Source organism: Aythya ferina, assembly GCF_964211825.1.
Source record: "Aythya ferina genome assembly, chromosome: 4".
NCBI classification, from domain to species: domain Eukaryota; kingdom Metazoa; phylum Chordata; class Aves; order Anseriformes; family Anatidae; genus Aythya; species Aythya ferina.
The window spans coordinates 24,944,505-24,960,603 of NC_140300.1; the positions used below are offsets into that span (position 1 = coordinate 24,944,505).

Here is a 16,099-nt window from a genome sequence, read left to right on the forward strand (position 1 = left end):
GCTGTACGCTGCTTTGCCACCTTGGCTTCTCTCTTTGTACGAGTTCTCCTGCAGAATTTAGAGTTGTGTTTCCCCTTCCAGCCAAGGGTAAACATGCTTCCCCCCAGCTCCCCTTCTCATCCTTTTCTCCAGTACTGATGTTGGTATCGTTGGGAGGCAGCTGGACTGAATGCCAGGTGTGAATCTCACCCTTGCACCTGTCTTGGTGTGACGAACTTCAGGCCATAAATTGATAGCCCAGGCTGCTGCTGCCCTGCTTGCTTCCTGCCATATATAACTGAGGAGCTGGTTGTGTGTTGGGTGGCCTGGCTGCCCCGCCAGCAAATCCCACTGGCGTTTCCAAGCAGCCCTGGTTGCTGCTAATAACCTCTCATAGCGAAAGCTGCCTCATCACTCCTGTCCCTTCAGATACTGTTTTTAGTTCGGTCAGAAGGAGGCTTGCTGGCTTTTTCCAAAACCGATCCTAACTTTACCACCCCTACCTAGCAACAGTGTCTGTCCTTCCGACCTTCTGCCCCACAGCCATGAGTAGGACAATTTCCATGAACTACATCTGCGTTTTGGTCCTGGTTTCCAGACCGGAGCCAGCAGGCCTGCTAGATGAGAAGTGTGACGTTTCTGTATAAATTTCTGGAGTTACAGGGATCAGCTACAAAGTATTAGCACCACCACACAGTATGTCCTCTGTTATTTAAAAGGGAGGACGGTGAATAGGATCAGTTATTTGAGGTTTCAAGTAATCCAGGGTAATTTTCAGCGTAATTAATACATGTCAGGAATTTGACCCTTGCTGGGATAACAAGAAGATCTGGATAACTGAGGCGATACTGTACAAGTTGTGAAAATAGTGCCAGAAAACTGTCTGCACAGGTCAGTAGCACAAGCTAATAAAACTCTCTCAACTGCTGATGTAGACAAACAATTTATACAGCTTTTACCTGACATGCAGAAATAGAAAAACCCTTTCTCATTGTACAGTTCTCGGATGTTTTCTTTCATTAAGTTTCTCCTGTTATCCCTGAAGAGGTCAGGCAGTAGTTGCTTCTTAAACCACAACAATTTCATGAAAAGCCTAACTTGAAATGTCCCGAGAACACCACACACATCTGACACAGGCATGCTGTTTTGCTGTACTGTTTGTTTTCAGATAAAATATAAGCAAATTTTGCCAAATATAAGCCAGTGCAGGCTTGGTAGTATATATTGGACACAATGTATATTCTTCCATAAAACAAATTATGAACAAATGCAGGAATTGCATTAATCATTGGCAAAATCAGTTGCAAACTTGTAAATCATATGGCACATTCCTCAGAGAGTGCTGTCTGAACCTTTGTAAAAGCCTCCAAAGAGGCCAGTAGAAATAAATAAATAGATGCTTTCTTGTGCACCAGACGGGCAGGTAAAATTTGCTACAAAGTCAGTGTTTAGGAACAAACTTATGGAAAAAAGAAACCTGATAGTTTGTCTTTGGGGACTGGATTTTTTTTTTTCTGTTTGTTTTATTTGAGAAATGGGATGAGGCTAGCTTCATCTTCCTTCTTAGCATGTGTGCCTGTATTTTATTTTTACAGTGCTGAAGAGTGGCTGAGTGGAATTTAATATTTCAGTGGACAAGAATTTTAGACGAGGAATAAGTGAGGTTATTACATCCTCTCAGAGAAGCATTGCAGACAAATATTTGAGTAAGCAGGGTATTAGCAGAATTGTCTCAGAGTGGGTGATACTTTATCTCCAGAATACAACACCAGTTGTTGCTTGTTCTTACATTCTGTCTAAAACAACCAACAGAGAAAAAGTCAATCCCATATAATTATTAGTTTGAAGAAGCTTAGGAGCTGTATCTTCAGAATGCTTGGCCTTGATTTCTGAGCATCTCAGATCTTTGAATGGTACAGTCAACAGTGATCAAAATACGTTTTCCAGCAAAGTATAAAGCTTACTGGTAGGAATCTCTCCATCCCTTTTACACGAGATGCTGTATGGTATTTGAAAACCACAGTCTATGACCTCAGAAGCTTGTAATTTAGAAACAACACATAGATATTGTGAGAAAGGTAACGGTGAAACAAGACGTTTGTCAGCATAGCATTATCAGCAAGCCTGGGGTCTAAATGTCGCTAGCTTTTCATAAGCATGACTACAGTGCAGATTTCTGGGGAGAATCATGGAGTGGCTCTACTTTAATTTAGAGGAAGCTACTCATAAGCATGAGGTCTGTGTGAGAAAGTATAAATTCCCAAATCTGCCTGGAGTCAGCACCCATAGTATTAGGGTAAGCTGGCTGGTTTCCAGGCGTGCTTGAGACCTTAAATGCTCTTTAGTCCTTACTCTCTAGTTGATCACAGATTAATCACTTGCTTTTTTAAATACTATTACCCAATCTTTTGAGCCACCCAATCCTGATTAAAATTTACTTTCTAAAATACGATTTTAGAGAACTGAAACTGCTTGAATTCTAGGCTTTTGGATACGTTTGAAGAACTGTGTCATTGCAGTTGTACTTGGTGTTGTCCCAGTACTTGCATAAGAATTCTTGCAGATAGTTTTATCTTCCCAACAGTTCACATTACTTATTCTATTCTTTTGGCTGAAATTTAGTGAGAAGTGTTAGAAATCCAGCGCTTAGTCCTGTGTACAAACTGTTACGTAAGCAAATTGCAGAACAAAAAACTTCAGACTGCGGTCAGTATTCTCCTTCTTAGTATCTATTATTCTACTATTATTCTACAGTATGAATTATTCTACTGTATAGCAGTACACAAATACTCTTTATATACTGCATATAACCTTGTCCTTTGGGTATACCAGACAATGGAAGCTCAGCATGGCCTCAGGACAGCCCTTGTATGATTGCTGCTTGAGTCCAGGAACTTTTGCCTGTCCTGGGGGTGAGTGGCCCAAAGCTGTGAAATCAGCTTCGTGGCAAAGAAGGGCACACCTTGGGGTTTGCAGGTATTCAAAGCCCCAGAAATTGGGCACTACCTGTGTGCCCAGGCTCTCCACAGTCATGTGCAGGGTCATGGAGTCATTGAATCATAGAATGGCTCGGATTGGAAGGCACCTTAAAGTGCCTTCATCCTGTTCGAGCCCCCAAATGAGGATTTGGGGAATGCTGAACTTGCTGAAACCCCTCTACAGATCCAGGCTGGCTTGCTCAAACACAAAGAGCACTGCTGCTGCATTTCAGGCAGTGTCCCCATATCACACAAAGTGGTTGCATAGCTCTGTAACCCCCTTTTTTAGAGGGGCTACATCTGATGACCTCGTAAGTCCCAGGTGGCTCTGTAGTAGGGTCTCCAGCCTGTAGGCCTGCTTAGCTTGAGCACAGTGCAGAGCCTGATCTGGTTGCATGCGTTCAGGCAAGGCAGTGCAGTGCCTGATGGATACTGCCCAGGCCCTAGGAAGGGCAGTGTTGAGGTTCTTGCCAAAGCCAATACGTCCTGCTGGCCGTGAGCTGATTTTGGGTAGCTGTGTGTAACATTCGCCTTCTCCAGAAAAATGCGTCTGCGGGAGCGGTTTGGAGACATGTGAGCTGGCTTGGGACTGGGGCTCTGCAGGGCTTTAACTCAGCTAAATTGCTGGCGGTTTGTTGTTGGCTCTGGAGCTAGTACAGCTGCTTTCATGGCCCTTGAAGCCTGGCCTAATAATCTTGCTGGGTTCTGTGCTCTAGGTACACCTCTCTCTGATGGACCAGCTGTAGTCTGAGTCCCTCTGTTGAGTAAAGGAATACATGGTAATTGCTTTAAGCTTACCCTTTTCCTTTATACATGCTTATCAGTTAAGCTGTATCTACTCGTATAATGTGGATTTAAATTGTAAGGTTTTCAGAAACAGTTGGTGAGGAGTTGGAAGAATGCATGAACATCTCTGCTGGCCTTACTCATGACTGAAGTGTAAGCATGGTTTGGTTGTTTTCCTCTATAAACAAAAGGAGATCTGAAGTCTAGTTAGGAGGGCAGGTAGGATATATGCTGAAATGATAGGAATGATTTATCACTGAGAGCTGATTTATTTCCCCTTTCTTTTCCCACCGCCAACAGAACAAGCTATTTCTGCCATTCTCACCCCATAGCTTGTGTTCATAAGACTCGGTGCGATGCCTGTGGTCATCTCCCTACCCTTGTAGCGTTCTGCATTTTCAGGAGGTAGGATGTAGCCCTACATCCCAAATACATCTCCAGCCTGTTTACAGTAAGTGGAAGTACAGGAATATCTGTTCTGTAGGAGGAAAGATCCTTTTCTGTCTTATTTTTCACTGCCCAGAAGAACCAGAACCATTCTGCAAGAGCTGGGAGAAAGCCTTGCAATAGGAACACCCTGCATTAAAGAAGAGTTCCTTTCTTTCCCTCTTGTTTTAACCATTGATTTTGTGCCCATAAACTTAAGGCAAGTCTTAAAAACATTATATTATTATACTACTTTTCATTCTTCCTGAAAGCTTAGCATTCAGAACTGTAAACCACGCTGCCATCCAAATTTAGTCCATGAATCCTGCTTTCCAAGTGGCCCTACAAAGGTGTATTTGCACAATGTCTGTAGACTAGATTACTACTAGATTACTACAACAGAAGTAATTTAGGTTGGCTATTTGGTGTAGTCCACCTAAGTTTGCAGCTGCCATAGCTTCATGAATAATTGCGTTAGTTCTTGAATTGCATCTGGGGAGTGCTTTGCTGGTAGTTGAATATGGATGGAAAATAAATTGCCGCCAACCTGTTGGGTGGCTCATCTTGCCTTGGGTATTTACTGTTAAAAATCTGAAACTGGAGATATTCAAGGTGACTGGACACCACACACATGTTTTCAAATCTGAGAAAGAAACATCATATATATAGGTTGAGTGTTGTGATAGTCAGTGATTTAGGAAGTTAAAATCTATATGGTCAAAGTTAGAATAGGCACTGACTTACTTTACAGCTTTTTGCACAGATATTTTGGTTGTCTATAAAATCTACTTGTAACAAACTAAATTATTTTCTTCCCCTTTCTTTCCTCACTGAAATTGTTCTAGACATCTACATGTGAAATTATTTTTTTAAGCTGAAAATAGAAACAATAATGTAGGTTTTCCAAATGGAATGTGCTGGAACTTCATTCAGTATAAAAAGCCAATTAAAAATAAATAAATTGGTGGGTTTTGGACTTGAACGGCTTCTTTTAGAAGTATTTGCAAGGAAACCCCAACCTGTACGTTAAAGAAGTCCAGTATGTTTTATGTAATGTTGGCATGAAAATGCAAAGCTGTGAGTGGGGGGAAAATGTATTTCAGGTGTCATGTAACAGCAGCAAAGAGATTTCTGATGTTTATCAAACCTTGAACACCCCAGATTATTAAAACATATTCCTTGGCAATAAAGAGTAGATGTTTAATTTGAAAGGAGAAAAGGAATTTGTTGCTTTTTTTGCGGAGGTCACGAACTGAGCAGGAATGAGTCCTCCTTGGCTGTTTCACTATTTTGCTGTTTGCCTTCGGGAATAGAGATTTGGTCTGATTTTAACAGCTACTGCCAGGCCCTCAGCCCCCCCAGGCAGCCTCCTTGCATCTTTTGAGGCCCACCTACAGCAGCTGTATGGGATATCGGGACACAGAGGCCCCCCAACTGCTTTGGCTATGCAGTATCCTGATCCTTGTGTGGCTGATTGCTGTCTGCTGAGAGAAGTCGGAGTGCTGGCCAACTCCTCCTGCTCATTGGCTTTAAACAACAGATAGCTTTGCTTAATATACCTTGTAAAAGAAAGGGATGAGAAAGTAAAGTCATCTTAACTGTTGCTGTAATTAGGAGACGCATTACGAGGCTGCCAGGTTGTGGTCATGCATTCACCTTCGGAGGTTTCACGTCACTTTGATTTCAATTTTAGATACCAGTTTCTTTTGTACCTTTGCAGTTTCAAAGTGATCTGCCTCTGTGTCTGAGTAGGAAGACAGCTGATAAATGACAGGGGGAAGATAGGAATTAAGGCTGTAACTCCAATATAGCTTTGCTTATATGATTGATCAGTTTGTAGATTGATCAGATTGATCAGCGAAGTGGCAGGTTTAAATCTCTCTGCTGCTCATTTCCAGTTACTCTTTGTGTCCTTGCTATCTGCTTTGCTTCCAGTGAGAGAGAAAAACTAGGAATAGTACAGTGATTGCAGGTTGAGAAGTATTTTTTCAGATGTGCTTTAGGTTTCTTATACTGGTTTGTAATGGATTATGCTAGGCAAGTAACTCATGACCCTCAGACACACCTTTTTAGGTGGAGAAATTTTTCTTTCCTTGAAAATAAGGTTATTTTCTCAACAGTCAAGTCAAAATAAAGAGAGCAGGCATAGGGTAACAGTGCCCTGAGATGTCAAATGTGATAAAATGATCCTATGAAGCCTGGAATCTGGAGGCAGAGAAAGGGAGGTAGGCTATGTGAGAAAAGGTAGTATTTTGTAATTGATCTACAAATATATTTAAAGAAAACATGGTCAAAATCTAGCACATAGGCTTGCTTCACATAAGTAATCTTCATTACATGCACAGTACAATGTCTTAGCAGGAACATGTATATAAATAGCTTTTGAGAAACATCTGTTGTGCTATGGCTTAACACACAATTGCCTTGACAGCAGTCAGGAGAGGTAAAGGTTTGTTCAGCAGCATTTGGCTGTAGCTGATTGCCGTATGTAAAGTGTAAAAGACACGTTTGTGTTGCAGCATAAGCGGTTTGCAGTATTCCTTGGGATTACCCCTAGGGAGTACTTATTGGGTATATAACTCAGGAGGTAATTCAACTTCATTCATTTATGAATTCCTTCATTTTTATTTATTTATTTTTAACGCAGACTGATAAGCTTTCACAGTGTGATATAATAGTTACAATTTATAACTCTAGATTTAAAGTCTATGTATTTTAGTTTACTTGAAGCAGTTTGTTTGGGATGACTGTCTTTGAGATCTTCCAAGCAGGTAGTCATACTGAGTGCTTTCCTTGACACTTCATCATGCCCTGGTAGTAAATCACACAAAGAAACCAAACTCAGAAAACAGTATTTTCTTCGTAGCTGTGAATTTATTGCCCATTTTTCTATTTCATTGTAGATCTCAGTTGCGGGGAGCTGCCACAGGGATGCACTCAGAATGGAGAATATCCAGTTTCCCCAGAAGAGAAATGGTGTGGCACTAAGCCTTGTTTCAGAGTCCCTTGAAATCTCTGTTTAGGATAGTCATGCTCCCAGCACTCCTAATGCAATACCTAAAAATGTGAGTGCAAACAAAGGTCAGATTTGTCTTCATGACTTTTTTTCACCCTTCTTCACATAGCACAAATATTGCCAGGAGGATGGGTGAGATGGGGTGCACACCGCAGATGCTGAACGCTGGTTGCACTGAGAACACTGCTGTCCTGATGTTTCATTCTCTTCTTTTTTTGTAGCTCTTTCCCCAACACATTCTCCATAGCCCAACCAACAGGACAAAGCATCGTAAATAACAGTCCTTTCCATCACAGCAAAAGGAACCAGGTTTAAGTTGTTTGCTTGTTGGTTTGTGTCTTTGCTATGGTGTTTTCCCCTCTCCTGGTGTTTTTACCCATCGGACTCTGGATTTAAAAGTTGATTTCCCAGCAACGTCTAGGAGGCTGCACTGCGATGCATGTGTTTTTTGTTATTTATTTATTTATTTATTTATTTATTTATTTATTTTAACCCTGCTCTCGATGGGCTTTATTCATCAAAAATATGAAAAGTGGGTAACAGAAGAAGCAATGACAATGGGGTGCAAACCCTCGCATGCCAAGCACTGTGATCTAAACAGCTGTGGAGAACAGGCTGAAAGGAAACCTTCACCTCTTCCCTGGCTATAGTGTGGCTGTTACCATAGGATATGGCATCAGATAGGCACCGCTTCTCCAAGATTGGGTGGATGCTGACATCTGGCTATGATTTCATCAGTATCAGAGCCAGTGAATAGCCTGAAAATGATGTGGGCTTTTTTTCGCCTTTGTTCTGTCTCCATTGCTGTAAACAAAGCCATCTCTGGGTGTATCTTGGGTCTGGCAAATTGGAGGGAATACACGTCATCTGATTGCTCTCTTCCCCCAAAGACTAGGATGTTTGCTGAGCCCCCATTTGTATAATGTTTTATTTGTGCCTTCAGGGATAATGAACTGATGCAGCAAGGAGAAATCTCAGGACCTGCTTAGCTAGTGACTCATAGGGTCTGCTGTGTGCTCCTGCTGCGCGCACCCCTCCCACCCCCCCGTGGTTTGCTTTTGCCTGTCGAGTTGAAAGCTGCTCTTGCTTATGTTCTTTCTTCCTCCATTTATATCATACAGAGCTGCAGAGATTTTGAGCTCATGTTAAAAATTTGCAGAAATAAGATACATCATCCATTTCATTCAACACCCAGGTTGCTCCCCATACCCAGCATGAACTTTTCACTACCTGCCCAAGACATGCAATGTCATTTTATATTTTGTGTTTGCCTTTTGTTATGAATACGACCATTCCTTTGGGGGGACTTTCGTTACAACCATCATAATGCCCTGGGTCACCTAAGAAACTTACAGATGTGTTTGAAATTTGTTAAAGGGCAAAGATTCCAAAAAAGAAAATCACCCGGTGGTGAAGGACAGATTTAGGAAAACAACAAAGGATTTCTTAAGACTGAGTACTGCTGCTGGACTTCTGATTTTCTCAAAGAATTGCAAGCTTTTAGTTTTAAACAATGTGCTTTTTGATAGCTGAAGGACAAGTGTACTCACAACTTGGTCTGTGTAATGCTGTTCATCTGTTTTGTGCTTGTTTTTAGATTCCCCCTGCCAAGTCTCATGGCATGGTTTTGTTTTGTTTGAATTACTATTTTCGGTTGAAATACTTCATTAATGTACATTGAATGTGCTTCTAATGATTGGAACTATCAGCAAAAGATGTTGCTAGATGCCAAAATTGCTAAGAGCAGCTCTGGAAAGATAAATGGAGCATCTTCCTGATCTAGGCACCTGTAGCTTTTAAGTATGGTTGGAAGCAGCAGGGTTTAAGCACCTTGATGGGAATTTGGTACTTCCAGCTACATCTTCAGGGTCTGGTATAGAATGTGTCCTAGCAGTCCTAGGTATTGCTTCAAGATTGCTTAGAGCCACCTTTGGGGTTTCTGCTATGTTTTGTGTAGGTGCAGCCTGCTCCCAACAGACCCACTTTCTTCACGGAGCTTTTAATTTTTTTTTTCCTTTTTGGAGAGAATGGAGCAGGGCTTGAGGAGACACATCCCTTCCTTGTCGACTGCCCAAACAGAAGCAGAAAAAGGCTGGCTTTTCTTTGCCAAGACCGTCTGTGTTGTCTTTTTCTGAGCTCTTAGAGGTACTGTTGCTGCTGGCGCTCCAGGCAAACTTGGCCCTCTTCCCTGCTGTTCCTGTAGCCCTGCCTTCAGAGGCGTACAACTTCACCTTCTGCCACTGTGTTATTCTTCTCATTTTAATCTAATCATCACTGTATTTATTCTCTGGCCCTATTTTTTTCTCCCAGGGGCTCACATGATCGCACACGGTAATCATTTTCCCCTTTGCCCTTCTCCTGTTTTCTGTCTGTCTGGGTGTGCTGCTCTGAGGAGGGAGAAGAGCTGCAGTACGACAGCCCACTCCTTCTGTTTCCAGTTGCCTTTCTACCATCCTTTTGCCATCTTTGGGGTGGTATCTGGGGCCGAGATGAGGTGGTGAACTGTAGTGGGGTTTTTGCAAGTGCCTGCTCGCCTGGCCATCAGTGCTGCCACTGCAGATCCTGCTGCCCTGGGTCAGACGGGTGGTAGGGACATTCTTCTTTCCCTCCTTGCTCCAGGGTCACCCTCTGTTCTTCCCCACCTTGCTTTTAATGCTGGCTACTTGAGGCAAAAATCCTGTGGGGGTTTATGTAGCCTTAAACCCGCACCCTGTAACACTACTGTGGGGTTTTTCTTCAGTGCTGGTGTGGTGAGGCCTTTACCTACAGGCTTCTAAAGGGATGCAGCCTGGCTTGGAGGGCATCGCTGCCAGCCCACTAACTTGAAATCTCACAGAAAGTGGTGTTTTGTGAATGTGTTGTTCACAGGAAACATTTTCCTGTATGCAGGAAAGCATACTCTATATACAGTAAAATATACATAGACGTTCTCAGCCCTTCTCATAGAAGGTCTTCCCTGGTGGACACGAACGTTTCATTCAGGCTGTGAATCGGTCGGGACCCAGTGCTTTTACGAAAATAAGCGCTCATCATTAATTATTTACATAAAATGGAAAAATGAGGGAATTAGGAAGAAATGCTGAGAGTAAACACAAGGCTTTTAAGAGCCTGAATTCAAAATTGCTCTGAAAAGTGGTTTGGAAATAGATATTTTTAGAAATATCCAATTTATTCTGGAACAGGGAAAATTTCAGCATTCCAGAGATGAAACATGCCACCTGGTTGTCTGCAGCTGTCCTGCCAGGCAGCTCGGGAGACCGCAAACTTTGGGCTGTGACATGCATTCAACACAGACGTATAGCTGGGGTTTCTTTTGTTTGCCCTGCGTCTATCTGGGTATCTAATCCGGGCCGTGTTGTGGTACATCTGACGACCGATCATTCCACAGCGATAAGCCGCGCTTCTGATCTGCAGCGTGGATCCAGCGAGAATACGTAGTGTGCTATTGTGGCAGATGAAAGCGGTGGAAGTGGGCCAAATTCAAGCTGTTTTCCATTGCATCTGATCAGCAGATCCTATGGAGGGAATTTGCCTGCTGTGAATATTTGATTCTCGCTAGCTTGAACTATCTTGTGTGCTGGCAGTGCTACTGTGTGAATTTGCAGTGGCTTTCTAGGGTGTCTGTCCTACACAACTGCCAATTTCTGTTGTTTTTTATGGGATTTAGGATTTTGTGCTCCACTTTGTGTGCAAGGAAAATAACCCAAAACTATACAATGAACATTTTTTTCAATCTATACGTTATATACATTACCCATCTTTTAAAAAACAACCCCAAATATTGTAAGTGAGTATCGTAATCTCCCTCCCTGCACCTTTATGGGGGTGCAGTCCCTCTACCTCCATTCCCGTATGCATTATCTATGGTTGGTTATGCATTATGCTGAAAGGGTTTTGTAGAGGTGAGGTTGTACGTTGCACACCCATGCAAGTTGCACCCTCATGTGAGTTGCACACCAGCGTGTATGGCCAAGTGATGGTGTTGCAATGCAGCATGAGAGCAGAAGCAAACTGGGGGCATGTTCAGGCTTTTATTCCCTTCTTCCCAGGGTCGGGGCTGAGCTTCATGCTCCCTGCTGACCCCGGGAGCCAGTGCTCTGCACTTCTGATTGTCTATCCTACCTCCTTCCCATCCCTTCCTGCTGGGCCATGGCAGTCTTTGCCCGTGAAAACTCGTTGTCTTTTGTGTTGGTTAATTTTTCTGTTCTGAAATCATGATAGCAAAACATTTTAATTGATAAATTTTGCATTTCCAACATTTGTGAGTAAGTTTCATTGCTTTTACAGTGCTGACCTAATAGCAACTGTCAGGGCTCTGCTTAGGCAAGCACAAATCATTTAGTTTTCAACTTGTCAGTGTATCCTGTGCTTTAGCCAGTGTGTCCTTTATCTGTCACTACACTGGAGCATTTGTCTTCTGTAAGCAACCTGTTTATAGCTTAGGTTATTTTACAGATAAAAGCTGCTTTTCTGTTCTAAAATCTTGTACAGCTTGCAAAAGAAATTTAGGCTGTAATCTTTAACTCAGTCTTCCTCTGGGTATACAAAGGACAAAACGAGAAGATGCTTGATTGAAGTGAGTCACTGACTAGTGGTGTGAACCAAAACCACAAGAAGGCAGCAGGAGACAGTTGTGGGTCCCCCAGGCATGAAGGATATGATGTGCTGACCAAGCAACTGATCCTCCATCTGCTCCAGCTCTGTGACTGCAGCCAGTAACCGCTCAGAGAAAGGCATTATCATCTCCCTGTAAGGTATTAAGAAAATCGTGTGTTACTGCCTTGTAGGAGGGACCGAATTCTGGTCCTGTGCCCATATGTGTATGGGGCAGGGAGTGTTGTTGTCTTTGAGCCCACTGTAAAAGACACCGCCCTGCTAACTGAGGCAGCCCAGCTGACTGGGCTGTGATCCTCGCCACTGCACTGTGACCCACTTGCGTGACCCATTTAACTTTGCCAAGTTGTATGGAGCTGGACATGCACGCTAGCTGTGTGTTTTCAGTCCTTTATTGAAGGTAAAAAGGGATATTTTAGACACATCGCTGCTTGTGTGCAGCATTGTGTTTTTTTTTTTCCCTTTTTAGTTACTTCAACAGCAGCAAAGAAGCGCTGCTTTACAATAGGCGATTACAAAAAGTGAGCAGGTAGCGCTCACAGATAAGGAACTGTATTTTCTCTCAAAAAATGCCAACAAAATCTTCTGAGAACTGAAGAAATCAGGACTTGGCCAGTGAACGGTGTAGTAATCCAGAGAGAAGGCTTTCCTGGGAGTGGGGTGGTAATGATAAGACTCCTTTCCCCTTTTAGTGATTTAAGAGTGCTGTTCTCCAGTGTCTTAATGGAAGTGACAAACAGAAGTTTCAACTGTACTGAAGCAAACCAGGAAAAACTTTTATAGTATTATGAGGTACATTTTGGCTTGGCAATAGGCAGGATAGACAGGTCTACCTGAATATCTACCACTTGACAACAGTTGTTGTTGTTGTTGTTTTATCCTTTTAAATAAATTGCCATTTTTAGGACCATTGAGAAATAAATACTCTGAGACTCTTAACAGAAGTGAAAACTTCTTTCTGTGTTCAGTGATTGCATCTTGTTGACATGCTTGGTTATTTGTGCCAATAATAAGGGGCCAGCTTCCGAAGGGCTATGGTGTTAGTGACTGCTGGCAAATGTTATTTTTATGATGACCATCAAAATGAAAGCACGTACAAAAGCAGGCATAAGGTTGTGACACTGTGATTTTTATTTTGAGAAGCGGACATTTGTTCATCAGCAGAAGAACTGAGAGCCCAAAGTAAATTGCTGCCAAATGACTGATATTTTCGTTCCTGCTTATCATAACTTGGATGTGAACTTTTTGGCATACGGATGGGTGCAACTAGTTATCCCCAGAGTTTCCCCTCCCTTGATTGTTTTCTGAACCTATTCGGTTACTGTGTCCTGTATGTCCTCTGTATTTTTGTTAGGAAATGTTGTTGGGAACTTCTTTTTTCAAATGCTTTTGCATTTTTATTAGATTTACACATCGCTCCACCCACCATTTGGAAATGACCAGAACTGTCCGCCTTCAAAGGCTAAACACAAGAGTTATTCATGTTGCAGTTGGAAATACTGCAGAAAAATTATCATGCAAACAGTAAGCCAGATGGAGAATTTTACAAGCATCTTTTCATGTCATGAATGATGCTGTCTCTCTAGGTTATGGGCTTTCTGCTCTCCCGACTGCTGTTCCTTTCCCTCTGGCTCCCCTCCAGAGCTGTTAAGTTTCAGCCAGGGAAGAAAGGGAGATTTGGACTCCTCTAAATTTCCAGGTCCGTATTTTTTTTGCGGGGTGGCTGGTGACAGCAAGCTTTGTGTGCGAGGCTACTGGCACGCAGGGAACCCTCGCGATTAGCATGCTGATGGCTGCGCCCTGGCAGCGTAAAGGGGGCTGCGTCAGGGGCACACCAACAAAAGCCTGGCAGCAGACGTGGGGACAGCTCTGGGCTCCTGCTGCACGCAGGGGTAGCCGGGAGCTGAGAGCTGCCCGGTCTCTTCAGGCCTTTGCTTCCCAAGTTTTATACAGGTGGGAGTCTGTCCTTCAGGTGTCCGCCACACACTGTGGGGCTTCTCCTCCTAACTGCTCACAGGGCAGGTCACCTCCTGCTGGAGGTTTTAGATGAGAGGCCCTAGAGGATATCAAGCTGTACATTATATGTCCACACCTGTCCACACACGTACCATTGCAGCTGCTGAGATAGCAGTGTACACATCTGGTAACTTGTTCACTTGATCTTCAGCTCTTATCTACATACATGTAAGATAGCTTCACTAGTTCCGTAAAGGGGTGGTGATGTATGTGCAAATGTGTAAGTATAAAAACACTTGTGCACACATACAGATTTAATCCCTCTGCGCAAACCCATGTGCCATCAGCCCTCTTTGGTTTGAAAGAGGCTTGCATCAGCTTGGGCTTAATTTCAGTTATTGATTAAGGCAACAGTAAGTCAAACATCAGTAAGTTTGATTATTGATCATTGATTAATGCAACAGTAAGTGTAAATCCTCCATGAATGGTATTACAAAGTTGATGTTGCTTCTGCTTACAGACACTGGTTATCTAAAGTATAACTTTAAAATTCTTATTTGTGAAGGGAGTACCTGCCTCTTTTCCCAAAGAGATTTTTCTGACAGCTTAAGGTCAGAGGGGCAAGGAAATGTTTGTGGGAAATAGGAGTAACTGGCTTGTGTTTGTATTGACATGCAGAACGCTTTCTGAACAAACTGTTTGCTTAATTGGTGAAAGGACGTTCATGTTCCATACCTGCCTTTCCCACTTGTTTCAGAAATCCAGACATTTCTTTTCTGCCTTGTAACATGCTCGACTTCTGTTGGCAGCCTACAGCAGTAGGTGGGGAAATTATCAGGGCCTTTTCATGTAAAGAAGTTGCCAACATCTGGGTTTGGAAAGAGAAAATTCAACAAACTTGTTGCTGTTAGTATATATATAGTTTGATTTCACATGTATCTGGTTTTCAAGCACAACATATACTGTCTTACTGAATTATGTGACTGGCAATGGCTTTAGTTCTTCGTCTAGCTAATGATGCGACTCAGTGAGCTGTTACTGAATTAGGGAGATACTGGTTCAGTAAGATTACCTTTTCAAATGAAGAAAAGTTAGAAGTAACTTTTTTTGTGCCTTGTTTCAGGACAACATCATCTTATTCTTAAGAGGCTGCAAAGAGCTGGGACTTAAAGAATCTCAGCTGTTTGATCCTGGTGACCTGCAGGACACATCGAACAGAGTGACTGTCAAGTAAGTACAACAGCAGTTTGTGTTGAGCATGTTACACTCTCAGATGCATGTGACTAGATGATAAATATTTGAGGATGAGCAAATAAGGTACAGAACTGTCACATGTATAAAGCAAATAAGCTGAGATTTTTGAAACTTCCAGTGCTGGGAAGAATACATCATTCTCTTCAACAGTTTTTGTCTACGTGTTATTTTTCCCAAAGAGATCAACCACAGTTCTTTTAAAATACTGATTTAGTTCAAACAAAGAGACTGTGTGGGACTTACAGGGTTTGTGAGTTTAAATTGATAGCATTTTTAGTCTACCCAATTTATGAACAATGTAGGCTGTGGAAAAAAAACACTGCTTTATTATCACAGATTAAACTGTTTTGAAGATGCATTATAAGACATTTATAGGTCTCAGACTCAACAAGGTGCAGACAATGAGCATGGTCTGTTAATTTTCTATCAAGAACAATAGGTTGTGACACAGCATTTGGGCTGAGGATTTCTGTCCAAACTTCATGAACTGGAAACGCCACAGTTTAGATTTTATTTTTTTTTACCAAAACCACACACCTACTGCCACACAGATTACCACACACATATCAAGAGTTTTTTCTTGCTAATAACTAATCTAATAACTAATTAATAACTAATTCACTCTTTCTTTCTTTCTTTCTTTCTTTCTTTCTTTGAAATGATTTTAAAAAATTTCTAGCTCCAAAATTAATAGCTTTTTGCCATGGTTTATACACATCCCTTATAGCGAGGTGCTCAGACTCTAGTGCTTGTATTTTCAGCATTTTATACTACAAAGTGATGTGAAGTATGGATATGAAATTGGCAGAGAAAGAATTACTGACTAGCTTAAGTTTTCAGAGAGCAGGCTTCAGTCGAAGTCTGTGCAGTCATGGAGGTCTTAAACGGAAAATGATCCTTTCAGGGAAGATGTTGCCATCGTGTAGGAACAGTCCAACTCCTTTTTTTACTCATTTATACAAGTGCCAGTCAAGTTCCTCACCCCCAAAAAGCAAGAGCACCCACTGTGTTTCATAAAATTAACAAGATTTTTAGTTGTTTTTGTCATGAAGTTTTCATGAATTCTTCAGGTCTGTAATGTTATACTAAA

The 16,099-nt window shown here is 42.1% G+C and overlaps 1 protein-coding gene across 8 annotated transcripts in view; it reads left to right on the top strand.

Moving 5' to 3' along the window:
• The window catches only part of LIMCH1 (LIM and calponin homology domains 1), a 173,048-nt gene that overhangs the window by 84,476 nt on the left and 72,473 nt on the right, over positions 1–16,099 (top strand). For all 8 annotated transcript variants that reach the window (XM_084516523.1, XM_084516524.1, XM_084516526.1 and 5 more), the window contains exon 4: positions 14,879–14,985. In XM_084516523.1, the coding sequence (XP_084372649.1) occupies positions 14,879–14,985 (107 nt within the window). The remainder of the gene's footprint in view (positions 1–14,878; positions 14,986–16,099) is intronic.